The sequence below is a fragment of the Trachemys scripta genome, chromosome 2, assembly GCF_013100865.1.
Source record: "Trachemys scripta elegans isolate TJP31775 chromosome 2, CAS_Tse_1.0, whole genome shotgun sequence".
Taxonomy (NCBI): Eukaryota; Metazoa; Chordata; order Testudines; family Emydidae; genus Trachemys; species Trachemys scripta.
In genome coordinates this window covers 113,348,571-113,368,623 of record NC_048299.1, presented here as the reverse complement: position 1 = coordinate 113,368,623, position 20,053 = coordinate 113,348,571, and the positions used below count along the sequence as shown (strand labels likewise).

Genomic DNA, 20,053 nt, shown 5'->3' with positions numbered 1-20,053 from the left:
CCAATACTTATATTGGATTTCACACAGGTTCCAATATTTCCTAGTTCATTTTTGATAATGAAACGAAGGAAGAATTTCTATTCTGGTGTGAATCACCAATTGTCTTGACTAACACGGCTGCTACTCTGAAGCCTGTCTTAACATGGCTGGTGCTGACTTAAGTAAGTTGTTCTAGGCCTCATGATGATTTGTAACTGTCTCATTCTTGCTGTTCTGTGTTTTCAGTTTTTACTGATTTTCACCATTACCATTTTTTTAAATTAAAGAGTAGTTCAGTTTTTACTGATTTACACCCATTTATCAATCCACTCTATTTTTGGGGGGTACTTACTTTGTTAAACACTAACACTACATGATTGTTGTGTTCTGCAGCGCTGAGATTAAAGCAATTCCGAAGTGTAAAACAGAACACACACACGGTAGAGATCGGAAAAACTGACAACGTTAATAGCGCACTATTATTGGCTCACAAGGAGACACTGCCCACCTATTTCTTTGCATCTGTTTAGTGTGGCGCTGAATTTAAACAATCAATCCTTCACAGATAAAGTAAAAAGGGAAACATGGGGTGAAAACGCAAATCTATGCCTGAAAACCAGCAGGAAAAATCAATGCTTAGAAATTTTCAAGAAAAGTAAAGAGGGGAGTGAAGAGGATGCATTACGCTGCGAGTACTGCAGCACTGAGGTTAGTGTTCACGCTGACAGAATAAAGGAGTATGTCGAAAGCAAGCAACACAAGAAGCTTGAAGAAGGTGGTGAGCTTTGGGATAAACAGTATCAGGAGCTTTCACTAGCGCATTAATGAAAGAGAACGAAGTACGATTGTGTCAATGAGTGTGTGTGCTCTTTGTTTTGCTGGACAATTAATTGCAGAAGGGCCTATTGGTGACCGTGTCACAATACTGTCCAGTAGCAAAAGCCCTTCCTAATGCAGACATCCTCACTCATATGTATCTGAAAGAAAATGGCGATGCTTTAGTATGTAAACTGATGGCAATGTGGTCGCTAGTCTGATTTTTGACAAGTCTGATGTGTTGGACCACCAGATTGAAATCAAAAAACGAAAACAAAGCAAAATTGTTTGTGCTCACGTGACATTCATTCCATTTGCTGCCACCCATTTTGTTGACGCAGCAATAACTGACATGTTTGATACGTACCAACTAACTTGGGAAAACTTGGCCACAACTAACACAGATTCTGCTTCCTAGATGGTTACGTTTGCATGGGAGATTAAACTCACTCAAAAACCGGAGCTGCGACATATTGCCTGTCCTGTTCATCTGATTAATGTTGCGCTGTAAGCAGCCACTGCTACAGAAGAAATGAAAGAGTTGAAATCTTCCATCACTGGATTCGGGGCCATTTTCAAGCATGCAGACAAGCTGAAGGTTTTGTTTTACACAGTGCAAGATGAGTGCAGAGCTGACTGCTGATTATCTACCCCTGTTGTGCCACAATGGTGGAAGAGCTTGTACTTCACTGCCGGTCATATAAATAATGCGTGGATTGTGCTAATGCATCTCTAGATCATCCCGAGTTTGATGGTTCTAAAGCAGAAACTCTGAAGAGACTGGCAAATAACCAGAATGACTACCAGATTCTGCGCACCAAGATAATGTTCACTGTTGAAAACTTGGAATCATTGTGTGATAATTCCAGTGTTTTCCGTGTTTCTCAGACTACTGCCAATACAGAGGTTTACTGGATCCAGACAACCAAAATCTCAGCTGAACTGAACACAAAAGGTGCAGGAGAAACATATGATGAGAAAACTCAGCCATTTCTGGAAATCTTTCGGACCCCAGAACACAAGAAAACCAAAAAAGCATTCAAAACCGTCAACACAATACTCAGTGAGAGATGGGAGACGCCCATGACCCATAATCTGAACCCCAAAGTGTTTGGTGCCGAAGATTCTTTTTGGAATGTCATCCAGGTGTTGCACCCCTTCCTCAAGGTGAATTTTGCAGCAAACTATGACCATTTATGCCAGAGCCTTTGAACCATTTGCCACTAAAGATAAGATTTCAAATCTGAAAGGGGAATTTACTACTTACATGAACTTGCCTAATCCTGACAATGCAAAACTGGATGTATGGGCTTTTTGGAACAGTCATGAAGACATACTTCCCAACTTCAGCAAAGTAGCACTGCGAGCTTTGAGTGTACCCCCTGGATTTATTGATGCAGAGTGCACATTTTCAAAGTTGGATTACCTCCAAGACAGCAAGAGGCTCAATATGAGTGAGCATACTTAGGAGAAAATGATGCGAGCATATGCAAACCAGGATACCTGGAAAAAATACTAGCTCTGAGACACACAAAATATCCCTTTGTACATTAAAAAAGTTTATACTGTAGTAAAATGTGTATATTACAAAAGGGTTTTTTGCTCCCCACCCCAATTTTTCTATTTTTTAAATTTTAACCCAATTTCATTCTGGTTTTAATGTTTGGAAAATAAACACTGCAAAATGCCCTGATTATTATTTTTACAAATAAAAACTGAAAATGCAGAATGCTATTCTACACAATAGAATTCAGGTTGTATTTCCATATTTGTGTGCATTTTTACAATTTAAAAATAAAATTGGTTAAGTTTTTCCACTAACAAGTGTTTGCATTTTATTATTTAAGAGCACATTTTAAGTCCACAGGAGGAGAAACATTTTGTTTAGGGCCCATCATTTTAATGTGTTCCAAAAAGAAATTCAGTATAGTCACTTCTAAGAAGTATCCTAACTCATTATAAAGTCTAAAATTAGAAGAACTGGCCATTGGTTTATATGTGAAGTAATGCATTTCTGTATTTTCCATGCAATGGAACTCTATTTTCAGTGAATATTCTTCCTAAATGGATTGTAACATACAAAAACTTTTTGGAAAAGGGTGATTAATATTAACCAGCCCCTCAAAAACCAAGAGTTTCCAGTGCAATCTACTAAAAATATTTAACAAATGCATAAAAATATCTGAACAGTATATTCATCTCCATGACAATAATTTGTGCTCCAACTACATTTTTACTGTACTAAAAACATAAACCCTATCCCCTTCCACAAACAAACAAAACCAAAAAAAAAAACCACATCCAAAACTGAATTGTTGAGTTTGTTTCCTAAAAACTTGAAGTGAAGATTCTTCAGTGTTCTGTTCATCAGTTCCAATTCAGCTGTTTTATCTTCTTAATTTATTTCTCTAGTTTTAATTAATGCTTTGACTAATGTTTCAATGTTGATTTCTGGTGAAGGAAAAAAAGAAAAAAAATCTTTAAATTATTCATTTTTATGCAACTTTGCATAAATGCATATAGCAGATACCATGTTAAAAATTAAAGATTTAGCTTTCCTAATTCCCTTAACTAACTTTCCTAATTCTAATATAGTAGAATAATTTGCATTATCTGTCTGGCAAATTCACCAACATAATGATGGCCCAGTTATATAATAATTCAGTTCTGCCTTAAATGTTCTAGAAATACATTTCTTAAAATGGAATATTTTTCTACTATTTAAAACAAACTGCAATTCATAATGCTTATTTGTGTAGATATCAATGCAAAATAACTGACAAATTACAATCTCATAACAGCAGTCAGAATCAATATCAAACTGGCAGTTTAAATATTTTACTATCAAAAAAATTATCCCCAAGTGTGTTTGACACACGTTTTGCATGTCTCTTTACTATTATCTCCAATGCTAGATTTCCCCCAACCCCGTTATTTGTACTCAGTCTCTCTTTAGCAGCCACCCTTGTGGTACTATTTGCTGGAGTCTGAAGCACACTGGCTGCTTCATGAAATTTGGAACCTGGACAGCCAGATGGCCCAGACCAAAGCTCTCCCTCCTTCCCTCCCCACCCCCCAATTAGGTAGGATTCTCTCCCATTTCATAACATCACTTTCCCACAACCACATCACCAAAACAATTCTATCAATCCTCATTAGCGTTAAGCTGAGCTCCCTTCAGAGCAATATTAATGCCAATCTTGAGCTGCAAACGTGCTGTTGAGGGTAGTCAACCCAAAAGCGACCCTCACAACTGAACAAGCCACCTCAGCCCTTGCATAGTTTGAACCTTTGACTACTGCTTCATAGCACTTCACACTACAAACTAGGCCAACAAGGCTTTATTAAGGTTAAAATCTTCACAATCTTACTTTGAAGAGCTGGATAATATGGAGTCAACTGTTTGAGCATTCTGGTCATTGTAGGTACATCCTTTCCTTGAAGTCTATGCAGAATGTTGGGAGTAAGACCACTGGCATCTTCATCAAACATCTTATCTGACTCTCTGTTTTGTTGTTGGTAATCTTTGTATGAATTGTGGACAGAAGAGGAGGAACGAAATGAGGCCGAATCAGTCTTGAAATTTGATTTCTGATATCTTGATTCTTCTGACCAACTAGAACCACCTCTTGATGAAGAAGTGGAATTTGAAGACCCACCTCTGTAGTAAGATGAACAGCCTTGTAAAGGGTAGTTTGTCGAATATCCTCCAGATGAAGGATATGTAGCAGAGGAAGCAGAATAGGATGATCTCTGATCAGGTAAATTCCTTGTATTTGGAAATGCTCTTTGACTCTTCCAATTTGTACCTCCAACACCATAAGCCATTCTGTTATCAGGTGCCGTAGTTTTGTTTCCTTGGGCACTATTAGACTTGTATTCTGTTGAATACCCACTCCCTGAATATGTGAAGTAGGGAGAGGTGCCTCCACCTGAAGTGGACTGGGAGGATACAGAAGCAGATTGGTTGAATTGCTTCAGCCATTCATTGATCCCAGTAGCAAAGCCTCCCGTCTGAAGGGCAAATGAATTACTGAGTGCAGCCATTGTTGCAGAATCATTAGGTTTTAGTCCATATGAGGATGATCCATCACCTGTTTGGTAACTATATGAACTGGCAGTGGTGAATGAAGTGTTTGCATCCAATTGTGATGTAAATTGTTCCTGTTCAGGTCTTTGAGATGAAAAATCTTGATTCCAATTAGTATTTCCTGAAAAGACACATGCAAGTAAACCTAAATGAAATGACAGGCCATCAGCAGAAGTTGGTCAAACTTTAACTAACCCCATGGAGCCTGAATCCCTCCTGCACCCTGCCCCCCCAGCTCCCTGCCCTAAGTCCCCTGCCTGCACCTCGCACCCCTCCTGTACCCCAACTCCCTGCCCTGAGCCCCCTTGTACAACCTGCACCCCTCCTGCACCCCAACCCCCTGCCCTGAACTCCCTGCTGCACCCTGCACCTCTGTGCATCCCAACCCCCTTCCCTGAGCCCCCTCCTGCACCCCAACCCCCTGCCAAACCCCCTCCCGCAGTCCACACCCCTCCTGCACCCTAACTCCCTTTCCTGAGCCTCCTCATATACCCCGCACCCCTCCTCTGCTCCAATCCCTTATCTTGAGCCCCTTCCTGCACACCGCACCCCCTCCCACACCGCTGCCCTGGCCCTGCATACAATTTCCCCACCCAGATGTGGGACTTGGCCCAAAAAGTTTGCCCACCCCTGAACTAGTCCAAAAAACAAAAAAAAAAGATGCTAATCCATGAAAATAAGCTATGACTGTGTGCCTCACCAATTAACAGTAGTGGGCTCAAATGAAGGATAACACAAATGTTAAACTGCCTGAAAAACAGTTCTAATCTGAAGAAAGTGCAGGTAAAAAACAAAAACTTTTTTTTTTTTTTTTAAAGTCTGCCTCTCTGCCACTACGTTTAGAATGTACGTCCAAGACTGACCTAAGTAGGAAGTAGGTGAAACTAACAGCACTATGTAAGGTTTACTTTTCTCATGTCACTTAAGGCCAGTTTAGAAACTTGAATGCCAAAAATATTTAAAGCAATTATGATGGAGATTTTCAATGCTCAGCCTTTCTATTGTTTGCAGAATCTGCTTCCTCAGTGAGGTATTTACAGAGGCCTACATATTTGGGGACTGGATTTCCAAAAGTGCTCAGGGCTGGCCTAACTGCTCCCACTAAAGTCAGTGGTAAAACTCCAAGAGTTGTTAAAATCTGTTTTAAACTCAAATCACTAACATTCTGATAAAAAGGAGGGCTCTGTCTTAGAAATATCAGGAATGTCACTGTTCTTTTGAAGGGGAAGCTGTTGCATTTAAAGTGGAAAAAAAGGAAGAAATTTTACAAAATTAAAACCTTTACAACATAATGAATAAAATATTGATACAAGCCTGATTTAAAAGATTTTTTGCAGCTCATCTTTGAGAATTTTTTTCTTGGCTTTAGGCAATATCCTGTTTTCACAGAGCTTTTGAGAATCTGCTAAAATTCTAACTTTTCTCCAATTTCTATTAACCATCTCACTTTGCCTATTTAACCAAAATGCTTCAAGTTCCAAATTTACTTTTTCTAGCTAATTAAATGTATCAGATATTGAAATTTTGCTGCTTTATTCACTTGATTTATAGAATCACAGGACTGGAAGGGACCTTAAGAGGTCTGCTAGTCCAGTCCCCTGTGTGACGCTGTATGGAATCCTGGGGACACTTTAGGATATTATGAATACCAATATTGTAAAATTGCAGTGATTTATGCCAGATATGCCATGTAAGGTATCTGCAAAAATGTTATAATTTGCCAGGTTATGATAATCTAGTTTGTGTGTTTGTATCACCTTTGTATTGTAAGTTATATGTATGGTATGTCTGTAGTTCCAAACTTGTGCTGTGCATCTGAGTGACACACCCAGACAGATTGGCATTAGCACTGCCTAGCTTGTTTGACAGCCCATTAAGGGACATCAGCTATGCAACTGATAGAAGGCAAGGGATACACCTTATGACTCAGCAAGGCATGCAGGGGCATGCCTGTGGAAAGAACTCTAAGGCCTTTCAAAGTCATGTGCTATCTGCTATGAGCATGTTTGAAACAAAGGAAGTACCAGACACATGGCAAAAACACTATAAAAGGCAGCTGCATCTTCTCCATTTTGTCTTCAGTCCTGCTTCATGTCTTCAATCCTGCTTCTTACCTCTGGAGTAACCTTCCTACAAACTTCTGAAGATCTGAACAAAGGACTGAATCACCCAACCTAGTTGTGGATGTGTCCAGAGGGACTTTCAAGCCAGCAAACTCACCAATACTGCTAGGGACCGGATGGACTTTGAAGTAATTGTATGTGATTGTTTTTAACATCTCTCGTTCTTTTTTCTTTATAATAAACTTTTAGCTTTAGGCACTAAAGGATTGGTTGGCAGCATGGTATTTTGGGTAAAATCCAAATCTACACTGACCTGGTAACGTGGCTGACCCTTTGAGGTCAGAAGAACATTTTGTATATGTGAGCAGAGTTTTTTAAATAACTTCTCATTGTACTGGACCTAGGTCCTGACTGGGAGCCAGAAAACTGGAATGCAATAAAGGGGGCTGTGTGATTCTTTTTCTGCTTCTTGATAACCAGTGTGGGGGATCAGAAGCATAGTTTGTGACTGGTTGGGGAGTTTAACTTCAATGTTACCCACTGGTCTTGGGAGTACCTGTTCTCCCTTTTGCAGCCTGCCCTGACCTTGGCATGTTCAGTGAGGGCTGCCCCAGGCACACCAGGTTAGACCCTGCACTCAAGGCAGGACTAAGTATTATCTAGACCATCCCTGACATGTTTGTCTAACCTGCTTAAAATCTCCTCTGATGGAGATTCCACAATATCTCTAGGAAATTTATTTCAGTGCTTAACTACCCAGACAGTTAAGAAGTCTTTTCTAATGTCCAACCTAAACTGCCCTTGCTGAAATTTAAGCCCATTGCTTCTTGTCCTATCCTCAGAGGTTAACGAGAACAATTTTTCTTCCTCCCTCTTGTAACAACCTTTTATGTACTTGAAAACTATTATGTCCCCTCTGTCTTCTCTTTTCCAGACTAAACAAACCCAATTTTTTCAATCTTCCCTCATAGGTCATGTTTTCTAGACCTTTAATGATTTCTGTTGGTCTTCTCTGGACTTTCTCCAATTTGTCCACATCCTTCCTGAAATGTGGTGCCCAGAACTGGACACAATACTCCAGTTAAGGCCTAAAGAGCACAGAGTAGAGCAGAAGAATTATTTCTTGTATATTGCCTACAACACTCCTGCTAATGCAGCCCAGAATGATGTATGCTTTATTTGCAACAACGTTACACTGTTGACTCCTCTTTAGACTGTGATCCACTATGACCCCCAGATCTTTTTTCCATAGTACTCCTTCCTAGGCAGTCATTTTGTATGCCTGCAACTGATTGGTCCTGCCTAAGTGGAGTACTTTGCATTTGTCCTTACTGAATTTCATCCAATTTACTGCAGACCATTTCTCCAGATCATTTTGAATTTTAATCCTATCCTCCAAAGCACTTGCAACCCCTCCCAGCTTGGTATCGTCCACAAAATTTATAAGTGTACTCTCTATGCCATTATCTAAATCATTGATGAAGATATTGAACAGAACTGGACCCAAATCCAATCCCTGTGGGACCCCATTTGATGCACCCTTCCAGCTTGACTGTGAACCACTGCTAACTACTCTCTGGGAACAGTTTTCCAACCAGCTATGCACCCACCTTATAGTAGCTCCATCTAAATTTTATTTCCCTAGTTTGTTTATGAGAAAGTCATGCGAGACAGTATCAAAAAACCTTACTAAAGTCAAGATATACCACATCTACAACTTTCCCCCATCCACAAGGCTTGTTAGCATATCAAAGAATGCTATTAGGTTGGTTTGACATGATTTGTTCTTGACAAATCCATGCTGACTGTTACTTATCATTTTATTATCTTTTAGGTGTCTGCAAACAGATTGCTTAATTATTTACTCCATTGTCTTTCTGGGTACTGAAGTTAAGATGACTGATCTGTAATTTCCTGGGTTGTCTTTAGCCCCCCTTTTATTGATTTGGACTATAATTTTAACCTTTTCCAGTCCTCTGGAATCTCTCCCATCTTCTATGACTTTTCAAAGATAATTGCTAATGGCTCAGATGTCTCCTAATTCAGCTCCTTGAGTAGTCTAAGATGTATTTCATCAGGCCCTGGTGACTTAAAAACATTTAACTTGTCTAAGTACACCTCTACCCCGATATAACACGAATTCGGCTATAACATGGTAACGCAGTGCTCTGGGAGGGGGGAGAGGGGAAGAGGGTCTGCGCACTCCGGTGGATCAAAGCAAGTTCGATATAACGCGGTTTCACCTATAACATGGTAAGATTTTTTGGCTCCCGAGGACAGCGTTATATCGAGGTAGAGGTGTAATTTCTAACTTGTTCTTTCCCTATTTTAGCCTCTGATCCTACCTCATTTTCACTGGCATTCACTAAGTTAGATATCCAAATGTTTTTAGTGAAACTTTTTAGTGAAAAACAAACAAAAAAAAATCATTTGGCGCTTCTGCTATTTCCACATTTTCTGTTATCTGCCCCCCCACTTTCCCCCATTGAGTAATGGGCCTACTCTGTCTGGTCTTCCTCTTGCTTCTAATGTATTTGTAGAATGTTTTCTTGTTACCCTTTTTGTCTCTAGCTTGTTTAATCTCATTTTGTGCCCTTTCCTTTCTAATTCTGTCCCTAAAAACTTGTGTTATTGGTTTCTTTTCACCCTTTGTAATTTGATCTAGTTTCCACTTTTTATAGGATTCTTTTTTGAGTTTTAGATCATTGAAGATCTCCTGGTTAAGCCAGGGTGGTCTCTTGGCATGCTTCCTATCTTTCCAGTGGGATAGTTTGCTCTTATGCCGTGAAATCAGTTGTATCTTTCTTCAGTCCCAGAATTCCCTTTAACAAATCAGACTGTTCTTCAGGTGGACAGACAAGGGATGGTTGTGACATTGTCTTTACACGTAGGTTGGAACAACACCACTCATATTTGTTTCATGTAGTGGCTGACCCATATGTAACATTTCCCCCCCCCCAAAAAAAATAGTTTAGTAATACTTTAGAGCAGAGAGGAATACATCTTACCCTGTGCCCTTTAGTGGTTCCAGCAGATTTATTTCTGCTCACTGGACAATATGGCAGATGACCCCTCACTGAAGAAACCCTCCCATCAAAGCCAGAAGATGACAGCTCTAGCACCGCCTGTTAATCTCAGCTACTTTGGTACCACCCAATGAAATGGGCAGGTCCTCAGGTCGTCAGTACCAGAATCAGGAAGGATTTAACAGATTAAAACCCCAAACTCCTTGAACTGCACCAGACAACAAATGGAAATCACAGAGCACTTCTAAAGCACAGCATTCTAGTGGCAGAGTAGCATGACTGGGCGGAAGTTTAAGTCCTCATATAGCATGTTCTGTGAATTCAAAACCACTTTATTAAGAATATTTTGACAAAGACACCCTGCAAAGTACCTGAATTGCCTTTGTAATTGTCATAAGACTTGTATGGTTTTGGGGTGTTTTTTCCTGCTGAAAGCTCATCTTGAGATATTGACATCAATGGCCTCAGGCTGCTGGCATAATTGACCTAGGGGAGATAAAGCCCATCTCATTGTATTTGATCTAAACATTTACATTTCATTTTCAACATTTCAAAAATAGCAACTTTTCCTATAGAATGCCAAGACATGTTCTTTGGTAATGCTATTTTTAAGCAATGAATCCTATGTTTTGCTGTGCTGCTCAAGTTTGCTCCCTATTTTGCTCACAACTATCAATGTGAATAACAATGTCCTCCCATTTGACTTGAGTTTTGAATTAGCCATTAATCTCAAATATACAAGTTAGGCCTTTGAGCTCTCTCTCACACACACACCCACACCTTATGATACCTGTTTATCATAATGTGCCTAGTGCTAGCAAAATGAAAGCCAACCAAACATACTAACCATTTAGCCAGTATTAATACATTCTAGTTTTGACAGTGCTAATGTTTTTTTCCTTGAAAGACTTCAGGGATTATTTTCCTTATTCCCCTCTTCCTTCTCCAGTTACTGTACAGGTTTTCAAAACTTTGTTATATTTTAAAATAATATTCATGGCAATGTCATGGGTGAAGGTTTGAATTTCATGGGATATGCATGGCTGCTGAGTCCCCCCAGAACCAAACTGATTCGATTCTTCCAGCAATGAGGAGGCGGTTTGTGGGGAGCAGGTCAGTCCCAACCCTGTGGGGGAAAGCAGAGATGGTGGGCAGGTCCTATTCCAAGGAATCGAGGGATGGCAGGCAGGCAGCAGGTCTCACCACAAGGTGCTGACTGATCTGACCCAGCCCAGCATGGGGCAAGGATCAGAACCTGGCTCACTCTGCACTCCGCTCCAGGCCAGGCTACTGCTTAGTGATTAGGAGCCTCGGCATGGACCCTGCAAGTCCTGGGAAGAAACTGAAGCACCAGTTGGTGAAAAACAAGGATCCATCCACTCTATCCTCCTGCCAGGGCAGGGCAGGGCCCCTCACATACTTGCTCTTGTTCCAAGCAGTGACAGCACGGGCTAGGATATTGGCTACGGTGGAGGAATGGATCCTGGTCTCAGCTCCTGCAGTGTCTACCTCGGGCCTGCAGGAGCCACTGTATATAGGCTGGCCAGGTTCCCAACCACTGCGTTGCCAGAGCCGGCCCTCCTCCTCCTCCTCCTCCCAGTCCTATCAGCCAGACAGGAAGCAGCATCCTGGATGGGAGCCAAACAGCATAAGCCAGGCCCTGATCTCTGCCCCTGGCTGGGCCAGACCATCTAGAGCCATATACAGGAACTCCTCACTTAAAGTCATCCTGGTTAATGCTGTTTCGATGTTAAGTTGCTGATCAATTAGGGAACCAGGGTGGACCAGCAGCCCCCTATCAGCTCCCCACTCCCCTAAGTTCCCTGTGCAGCAGCTGTCCCTCCCCCACACTGCCATGTGCTGCTCCTGCCCTCTGCCTTGGAGCTGCTCAGAGACTCCGGCCCCCGGTTCGGGGTAGGGGGGGGGGGGGGGGGGGGGGGGAGAAGAAGGGAGCTAATGTCAGGGTGTCTCCCACTCCCCCCTGCTCCTGCACCCCGCTTACCCCATCTTCCATAGAGCAGGGGGAACACACGATGGAGGGAAGGAGTTTCTAGGCAGTAGCTGCTGTCTCAGGTCTCAGCAAGCTGATTTAATTAACAAGGCAGTGTACTTAAGCCTGGGGTCGGCTATTTAAAGGGGAAATGTGCATTTTTTCTCTCACACACAGGGTGTGTGTCTCAGTCTGCCCTCCCTCCTTTCCTGTTGCCTTGTAGAGTGTTGTGAGAGTTAACCCTTCAGGGCTCAGTCAACTGCTAGTTCATTTAGCATTAAGGCATTCCCTGGGAAATATCCCATCCTCTGACCCCTCCACCTCAACCAAGCTTCACAATCATTATCACTGTGTACCAGTATTAAATTGTTTGTTTAAAACTTGAGAGAGAGAGAGAGAGAGAGAGAGTTAGTATTTTGTCTGCTGAAAAAACTTTCCCTGGAACCTAACCACCTCATTTACATTAATTCTTATGGGGAAATTGGATTCGCTTAACATCGTTTCGCTTAAAGTCGCATTTTTCAGGAACATAACTATAGCCTTAAGTGAGGAGTTCCTGTAACGAGACACATCCCTAGCCCAGCCGCCAATCCCCTCCCTCCCGGAATAGGACCAAACCACCACCTTTTTGACCCACTCCAGAATGGGACCAGTCTGCTAACCCCCCACAAGCAGCCATGGCCTCAACAGGGAGAAAGTAGGGATGCCTGCTTCCGCCTTTCTGCTGTTGAAAGTCACAATACTAGGCTAACTTATCACGGTTTCATGGAACCATGATTTTCACTGGTCGCTATATATAAGCGGATAAAAACAGAAGAGCAACCAGCCTAGTTGTCTCTACTACAGTGTGCTGCTATATGAGAAGAAACAGGAGCTGTTCTCATGGCTCAAAGCCTCAAGCAGGAACAGAGCTGCATGCCACCAATGAGAACTGTCCACATGTCCAGGGAGAAAAGAATGAAGCAGCCAAGTAGTGTCACTTGGGGGAAAACACCAAATGGTTGAGTTAGTTCCCTTATATCTTGGATATACAAGTGGCAGGAAAGCAGTGTGGTGGGAGAACAACTAGGCAACATGTAAGCATGTGCAGAAGAAGGTAAAGGAGGCCAACTGAAGAGACACACATGCAGAGGGGAGAAAAACAGGACAAATGGGACGTGGAAAAGAAATTAAAAAGAAAAAACTGTGCAATTAACTTCTCAAAACTAAGCTACTTATACTTACATTTATTTCCTAATTTCTGTGCCAAATGCCGTAGTTGTTTCAGGGATGTTACATGATTATGAATGGGAGGAGTGGGTAAACCAAGGGGAAACCCTTGCAACAGAACACCACAATATGGAACTAGTCATTGAGGTAGACCAATTACTTACAGCTGCTTTCTTTTTACAAAAGGTCTTCAAAGCTTCGGTCAGCTCTTGTGTAATACTAACTACCAGAGTTGCTTCTGTGTCTGAGGTGACCCGAAAAGATTCCTGTCAAATTAAAAATAATCACACATTCAAAAAGGTTAAGTTTCAAACAATAACTAAGGACACTTATCTCAAATACTCAACCCGACTTCCCATAAGAGATCATGAGTTTTGGGAAACAGAGGCAAAATAAATGGATTCAAATGAAGTTCTATGACCAACTCACGCAAAAAATTAAGGAAATGAGATTTAAAAAGCAAAAAAAGGGCTGAGAATTTACAAACTGGATGCTAACAGACATCAAATCCAAGTGATGACTGAACCAGATGATAATCTAAATAAAGAGGGCTTTTCATCCACACTGGTAGCTGTTTCCACTGCTTCACACTGCCTCAGACATTTTAGGATTCAGAATGACATTTCTGGAATCTTGTTATATAGATGGGCAAAATGGCATAAAAGAGTGGAAGAGCAACCAGAGAGCACCACAGTAAAAACCAAAAAGGCAGGATGAATCAGGTGTCCGAGCCTCTCTTCAAATTATTTTTAAAGAAAATAGTTAAGTAATCTTTTCTTCTCAGAACTTCTAAATACAGATGAGACACTTCCCTAAACAAATTACAGGCCATAATTAATCATGAACATTCTCCTAGCAAAACATTTTAGACATTAAACATTATTAAAAATTACTTTAGCAGCTAATGTTAAAATCTCTACAAAAAGCAGAGATATCAAGTTATATTTCTTTGAACTCTGAAGCAGTTCAAATTCATGTTCTAATGTATGATGTTACAGGCAACAGCAAGCAGCAAAGGATTTATTTATACTGTAGCTGCCCAATCTTTAAGATTTGGTGAAATATGACTTGAAAAGTAGGAATTACTGATCAAGTTCATTCATAATCTTTCAAGTGATTTATGCAAGATTCGTTCTTTCTGCAGTGGTGCAAATCCAGTGTTAAAACGTAGCAAATCCTGGCAAAAGTACTTTTTGTACATACCAAGTATTCCAGGGCTTTCTGCTTTCGAACTGGATCATTCTGTGGGGGGGGGGGGGAAAACCACCACAAGGACTGATTACAGTGCTTATATATATATATTCTTCTGCAAAACATCATAATATATAACAACCAAATGCTTGAGGGAAGAAAATATTTTACAGCAGTCAATTATAATCTTAGGCCCTTATTGCTGATATATACAGTAACAACTGCAATATTTCCATTTTGGGCTACGTAAGTTTCAAAATTAAGACAGACTTTAGCTCCCAAGATATAGGGTTCCCGAAAAAACTCTTCACTTTCAGCAATTACCTTTCTGTTCTCATGTTGACCATAAGAGAACAGGTCTTTTACTGTTAAATAGTTAACATTTTATTTCAAATATTACAGCTTATTTCAATGATAAGCTGATATTCTTCTTAAGGTGAAATGCTAATAGAATTTACTTTGCCCTTAACATATTTCATACGAGGATAATCAAAGCACCTTACAAAAAAATAAAATAAAAATCAACACCTGTGAGGGGATAGAAGTAATTATGCCAATTTTATATGCAGAAAGTGAGGTTGAAAGGCTCGTGCACGGTCAGTGGATGAATTAGGACTCCTGGGCTCTAATCCGAACATCCAATTGCACAAGTTTAAGTAAAGGTATATATACCAAAGCAAGATAACGTTATGTAAGACTCTTAAAACAATATAAATGTTTCCACATAAGAATTTGCATTAGGGTTGCCAACTTTCTGATTGCAGGAAACAGAACACCCTTGCCCCATCCTCTTCCCTGAGGCCCCACCCCCTACCACACCCCTTCTCTAAGGCCCCTCCCCCACTCACGCCATCCCCCCACCCCCTCCATTGCTCGTTCTCACCCACCCTCACTCACTTGCTCTTTTTCACCGGGATGGGGCAGAGGGTTGGGGTGCGGGTGCTGGGGGTGAGCCAGAGATTCATAGACTCATAGACTTTAAGGTCAGAAGGGATCATTATGATCATCTAGTCTGACCTCCTGCACAATGCAGGCCACAGAATCTCACCCACCCACTCCTGTAACAAACCCCTAACCTATGCCTGAGTTACTGAAGTCCTCAAATCGTGGTTTAAAGACCTCAAGGTGCAAAGAATCCTCCAGCAAGTGACCCGTGCCCCACGCTGCAGAGGAAGGCAAAAAACCTTCAGGGCCTCTGCCAATCTGCCCTGGAGGAAAATTCCTTCCCGACCCCAAATATGGCAATCAGTTAAACCCTTAGCATGTGGGCAAGACTCACCAGCCAGCACCCAGGAAGGAATTCTCTGTAGTAACTCAGATCCCACCCCATCTAACATCCCATCACAGACCATTGGGCATATTTACCTGCTAATAATCAAAGATGAATTAATTGCCAAAATTAGGCTATCCCATCATATCATCCCTTCCATAAACTTATCAAGCTTAGTCTTGAAGCCAGATACGTCTTTTGCTCCCACTACTCCCCTTGGAAGGCTGTTCCAGAACTTCACTCCTCTAATGGTTAGAAACCTTCGTCTAATTTCAAGTCTAAACTTCCTAATGTCCAGTTTATATCCGTTTATTCTTGTGCCCACATTGGTACTAAGCATGAATAATGAAAGGTTTGGGGATGAGGGCTCCAGCTGGGGGTACAGGCTCTGGGGTTGGGCCAAGGATGAGGGATTCAGAGTGTGGAAGGCTGGGGATGGCATGCGGGCTCCGGGGTGGGGCCAGGAGGTTGAGGTATGGGGGAGGTATAAGGACTCCGGCTGAGGGTGCAGGCTCTGGGGCAGGATGGGGGATGAAGGGTTTGGAGTGCAAGAGGGGGCTCAGGGCTAGGGCAGGCAGTTGGTGTGCAGGAGGGTGTGGGCTCCGGGAGGGAGTTGGGGTGCGGGAGGGGGCTCAGGGCTGGTGGAGGAGGTTCGGGGTGTGGTGCAGGGTCTGGACAGCGCTTACCTGAGGCGGTTCCCAGAAGCGGTGACATGTCCTCTGGCTCCTAGGCACAGGGGCGCCCACGGAGGCTCCGTGCGCTGCCTTAGCCCGCAGGCACTGTCCCACAGCTCCCATTGGCCGTGGTATAGGCCAATGGGAGCTGTGGAGCCGGTGCTCGGGGTGGGGACAGCATGCAGAGCCTCCATGGCTGCTCCTGTGCATAGGGGCCACAGGGATATGCCAGCCGCTTGCAGGAGCTACACTGAGCCTGGGAATCTTTTAGGAATGAAGGGTGTGTGTGGGTGTGGGTGTGTGTGTTGCACATCTCACTACTGGAATTATTTCTCAGTTTAGGCAAACTATTTCTGCCTTTAACTAGATGATTAAATACTCCAAAGGAAAAAAAAATAATCCAGCCAAGTACTATCAGCACTTAGTAGATTTACCATTTTAAAGTGAACCTGCCTTAGCCCTGCTGCACCACCAACTGGATTTTTAATGGCCCGGTCAGTGGTGCTGACAGGAGCCACCAGGGTCCCTTTTTGACCAGGCTCCTGGCAACTCTAGTTTGCATAGGTTTAACTAGATCAGTTTTTTAAATGTACAAGAAAGCTGCAACTGAAGAGAAGTCTAGTGGTGAATCCAACAAGACATTATGAAGAAGGAAGATGTCATATTCAAGTGTGGAATTTCTTATAGCATGTGAATATCTGCCTCCGGGAGCCAATTTCTTCCCTGATGAGACACTGTGCTTTGATAGCTCTCATGGCACCAGCAGATATCCATGCCAATGAAACAGGCCACAACTAAGAGCCAAAAGTATCAAGACAACTGGTTGGCCTGAGACCACACACAGTGCCAAATTCCAGAAGAATCAGTTCTTACAGCAATGGTTCTCAAATAGATGCACACATACCCATGGGTGTAGGCAGAGGTCTTCCAGGGGATACATCAACTCATCCAGATATTTACCTAGTTTTACAACAGGCTACATAAAAAGCCTAGCAAAGTCACTACAAACTAAAATTTCATACACACAAAATCAGAGAGTAAGTAAATTCTCAGTGTGTTGTGACACTTTTGTATTTTTATATCTGATTTTGTAAGCAAGCAGTTTTTAAGTGAGCTGAAATTTGGAGTACTCAAGACAACTTAGACTCCTGAAAGGGGTACAGTAGTCTGGAAAGGTTGAGAACCACTGATTTATAGCATATGGTGTGTCAAAGTTTTGATATTAAGATCAAGATAAGGCTGACAAAACTGTTGGTGCCTAGTGCTTTTCAGGGCAGCTACTAAAGGCATCATCAGTATAAATTAATTATTTGTATTACTGTAGCAACTAGGAGCCATGGTCATGAACCAAGACAACATTGTGCCAGGGTACATCTTTGAGAAAAATCTGTGGATTTTTTTATTGTCCTTTTGCTAACCCAAGATTTAACAAGTTATTGAGTATAGAAGATCTTTGATTTAAAGAAGGAGGGAATAGTGAGGAAGCAGACTGACTGACTTTCGACTTGGGGTACAGAGACAAAGCTTCCTCCACAAAATTGATTAATCAAAGAGTGGTAAGCATCTCTTACCAACATGAAGATGTGTTACGGTAGGTTATTTCACTTTATACAATAAAGTGGAATACAATATCAAGAAAATAGGAAACTGAGTCAAAACAGGTAGACATTCAGAAAACAAGAACAATGAAACATAACTATCATACAACACATTTCAAAATTACTAACTCTTACCTCAGGCTTGTAATCATCTTCCCACCTAGAATAAAAAGAAGAAAGTTCAGTTGTTAAAGCAACAGCATAAAGGCTATTTTAAAAAGGATTTAGAATTTTATATAAGCCATCCTGCGCACAGATTTCAACTTCCCAAGTGACCTCAATTATTAATCAAGACCTCCCACCATATGGCACATCTGTAGAACCACATTCAATGCTGGGATATAGGACCACAATAAGGCCACAAGAAGAGTTCAAGAACACTTTCTACTAGGGCTGTGAAGAGATTAAAAAAATTAATCGTGATTAATCGCGCTGTTAAATAGAATACTATTTATATAACTATTGTTGGATGTTCTCCACATTTTCAAATATATTGATTTCAGTTACAAAACAGAATACAAAGTGTACAGTGCTCACTTTATATTCATTTTTTATTATAAATATTTGCACTGTAAAAATAAAAAATGGTATTTTTCAATTCACTTAATACAAGTACTGTAGTGCAATCTCTATCATGAAAGTTGAACTTACAAATGTAGAATTATGTACAAAAAACTAACAGCGTTCAAAAATAAAACAATGTAAAACTTTGGAGTCTACATGTCAACTCAGTCCTACTTCTTGTTCAGCCAATTGGTCAGACAAACAAGCTTGTTTACATTTGCAGGAGATAATGGTGCATGCTTCTTGTTTACAAAATGTCACCTGAAAGTGAGAGTAGGCAAGATATTTATGTGCCAGATGCGCTAAAGATTCGTATGTTCGGACATGTAGGCTCTAAAGTTTTACATTGTTTTGTGTTTGAGCGGAGATATGTAATAAATAAATAAATAAAAATCTACATTTGTAAATTGCACTTTCACGATAAAGAGATTGCAATATGGTACTTGTATGAGGTGAATTGAAAAATACTATTTCTTATTTTTACAGTGCAAATATTTGTAATAAAAATAATATAAAGTGAGTACTGTACACTTTGTATTCTGTGTTGTAATTTAAATCAATATATTTGAAAATGTAGAAAAACATGCAAAATATTTAATACATTTCAATTAGTATTCTATTGTTTTAACAGTGTGATTATTTGCGATTATTTTTCTACTATACAGACATAAATAGTAACAAAGCTCCTTCACAGAACATCAGCTCCTTGATAAGAAAAATGCCTTAATTATCTTGGTCATCTCCTTTGAGTGTGTGCCACCCTTGCAACATTCTCAACCAATACCAGCCCTGGGTATGATGGACCATTTTGGGATATGATCTGAAGTTTCTCTATATATAAATACATCATGCTGCCATTAAATGACTCAGCAAGTGCAATACATCAGAAAGTCATAGTTATACATATAAGATTAAAACAATCTAACACTCACTGATAATCAAAGTTTTGTACGAGAGGAAAAACTGAACAAAGACAACAAATAAAAAAATGTAGGATTTTTTTCTAAAGACAAGTTGCAATGGTCTGAGATAAACAAAATAAGTAGCCACTTAATCATTTCAAATGTATGGTGATGTAATGGTAATAAATCTATTCGTGTGGGAGTTTACTGGAGGTTTCCTCACCTTGATTTTTTCTTTGATGATGAGGCTAGAAAAAAAAATTGGATGCGGTCAGCAAGAGCACATGTGCATTATAGTATCATTGCAAACGGATTATAATATAAATTAAATATTTATTTACACTCCGAGCTCAGTTAAGTACAGAACTCTTCAGCACTAGCCCTGTTCATTATGCCAATGGATCTGATTAAATTTTGTCACCATCAGCCAAATTCACCTTCCCTCTTATCTTACTATTAGACCAGGGGTGGGCAAACTTTTTGGGCCGAGGGCCACATCTGGGTGGGGAAATTGTATGCAGGGCCGGGGCAGAGGGTTGGGGTGCGTGAGGGAGTGTGAGGTGTGGGAGGGGGTGCAGTGTGCAGGCAGGGGCTCAGGGCAAGGGATTGGAGCAGAGGAGGGGTGCAGGGTGTATGAGGTGGCTCAGGGCAGGGGGTTGCGGTGCAGGAGGGGTGTGAGGA

At 41.2% G+C, this 20,053-nt stretch overlaps 1 protein-coding gene across 1 annotated transcript in view; it reads right to left on the bottom strand.

The window, feature by feature from the left end:
- Nucleotides 1–2,599: 2,599 nt before the first annotated feature.
- The window catches only part of LOC117872713, a 53,428-nt gene continuing 35,974 nt past the window's right edge, over nt 2,600–20,053 (bottom strand). The window contains exons 11-17 of the mRNA XM_034761442.1: nt 19,596–19,620; nt 18,042–18,066; nt 14,377–14,415; nt 13,338–13,439; nt 10,346–10,460; nt 4,167–5,006; nt 2,600–3,246 (exon numbers count right to left, since the gene is read on the bottom strand). Coding sequence (XP_034617333.1) covers nt 3,191–3,246; nt 4,167–5,006; nt 10,346–10,460; nt 13,338–13,439; nt 14,377–14,415; nt 18,042–18,066; nt 19,596–19,620 — 1,202 coding nt within the window. The 3' untranslated portion in view covers nt 2,600–3,190. The remainder of the gene's footprint in view (nt 3,247–4,166; nt 5,007–10,345; nt 10,461–13,337; nt 13,440–14,376; nt 14,416–18,041; nt 18,067–19,595; nt 19,621–20,053) is intronic.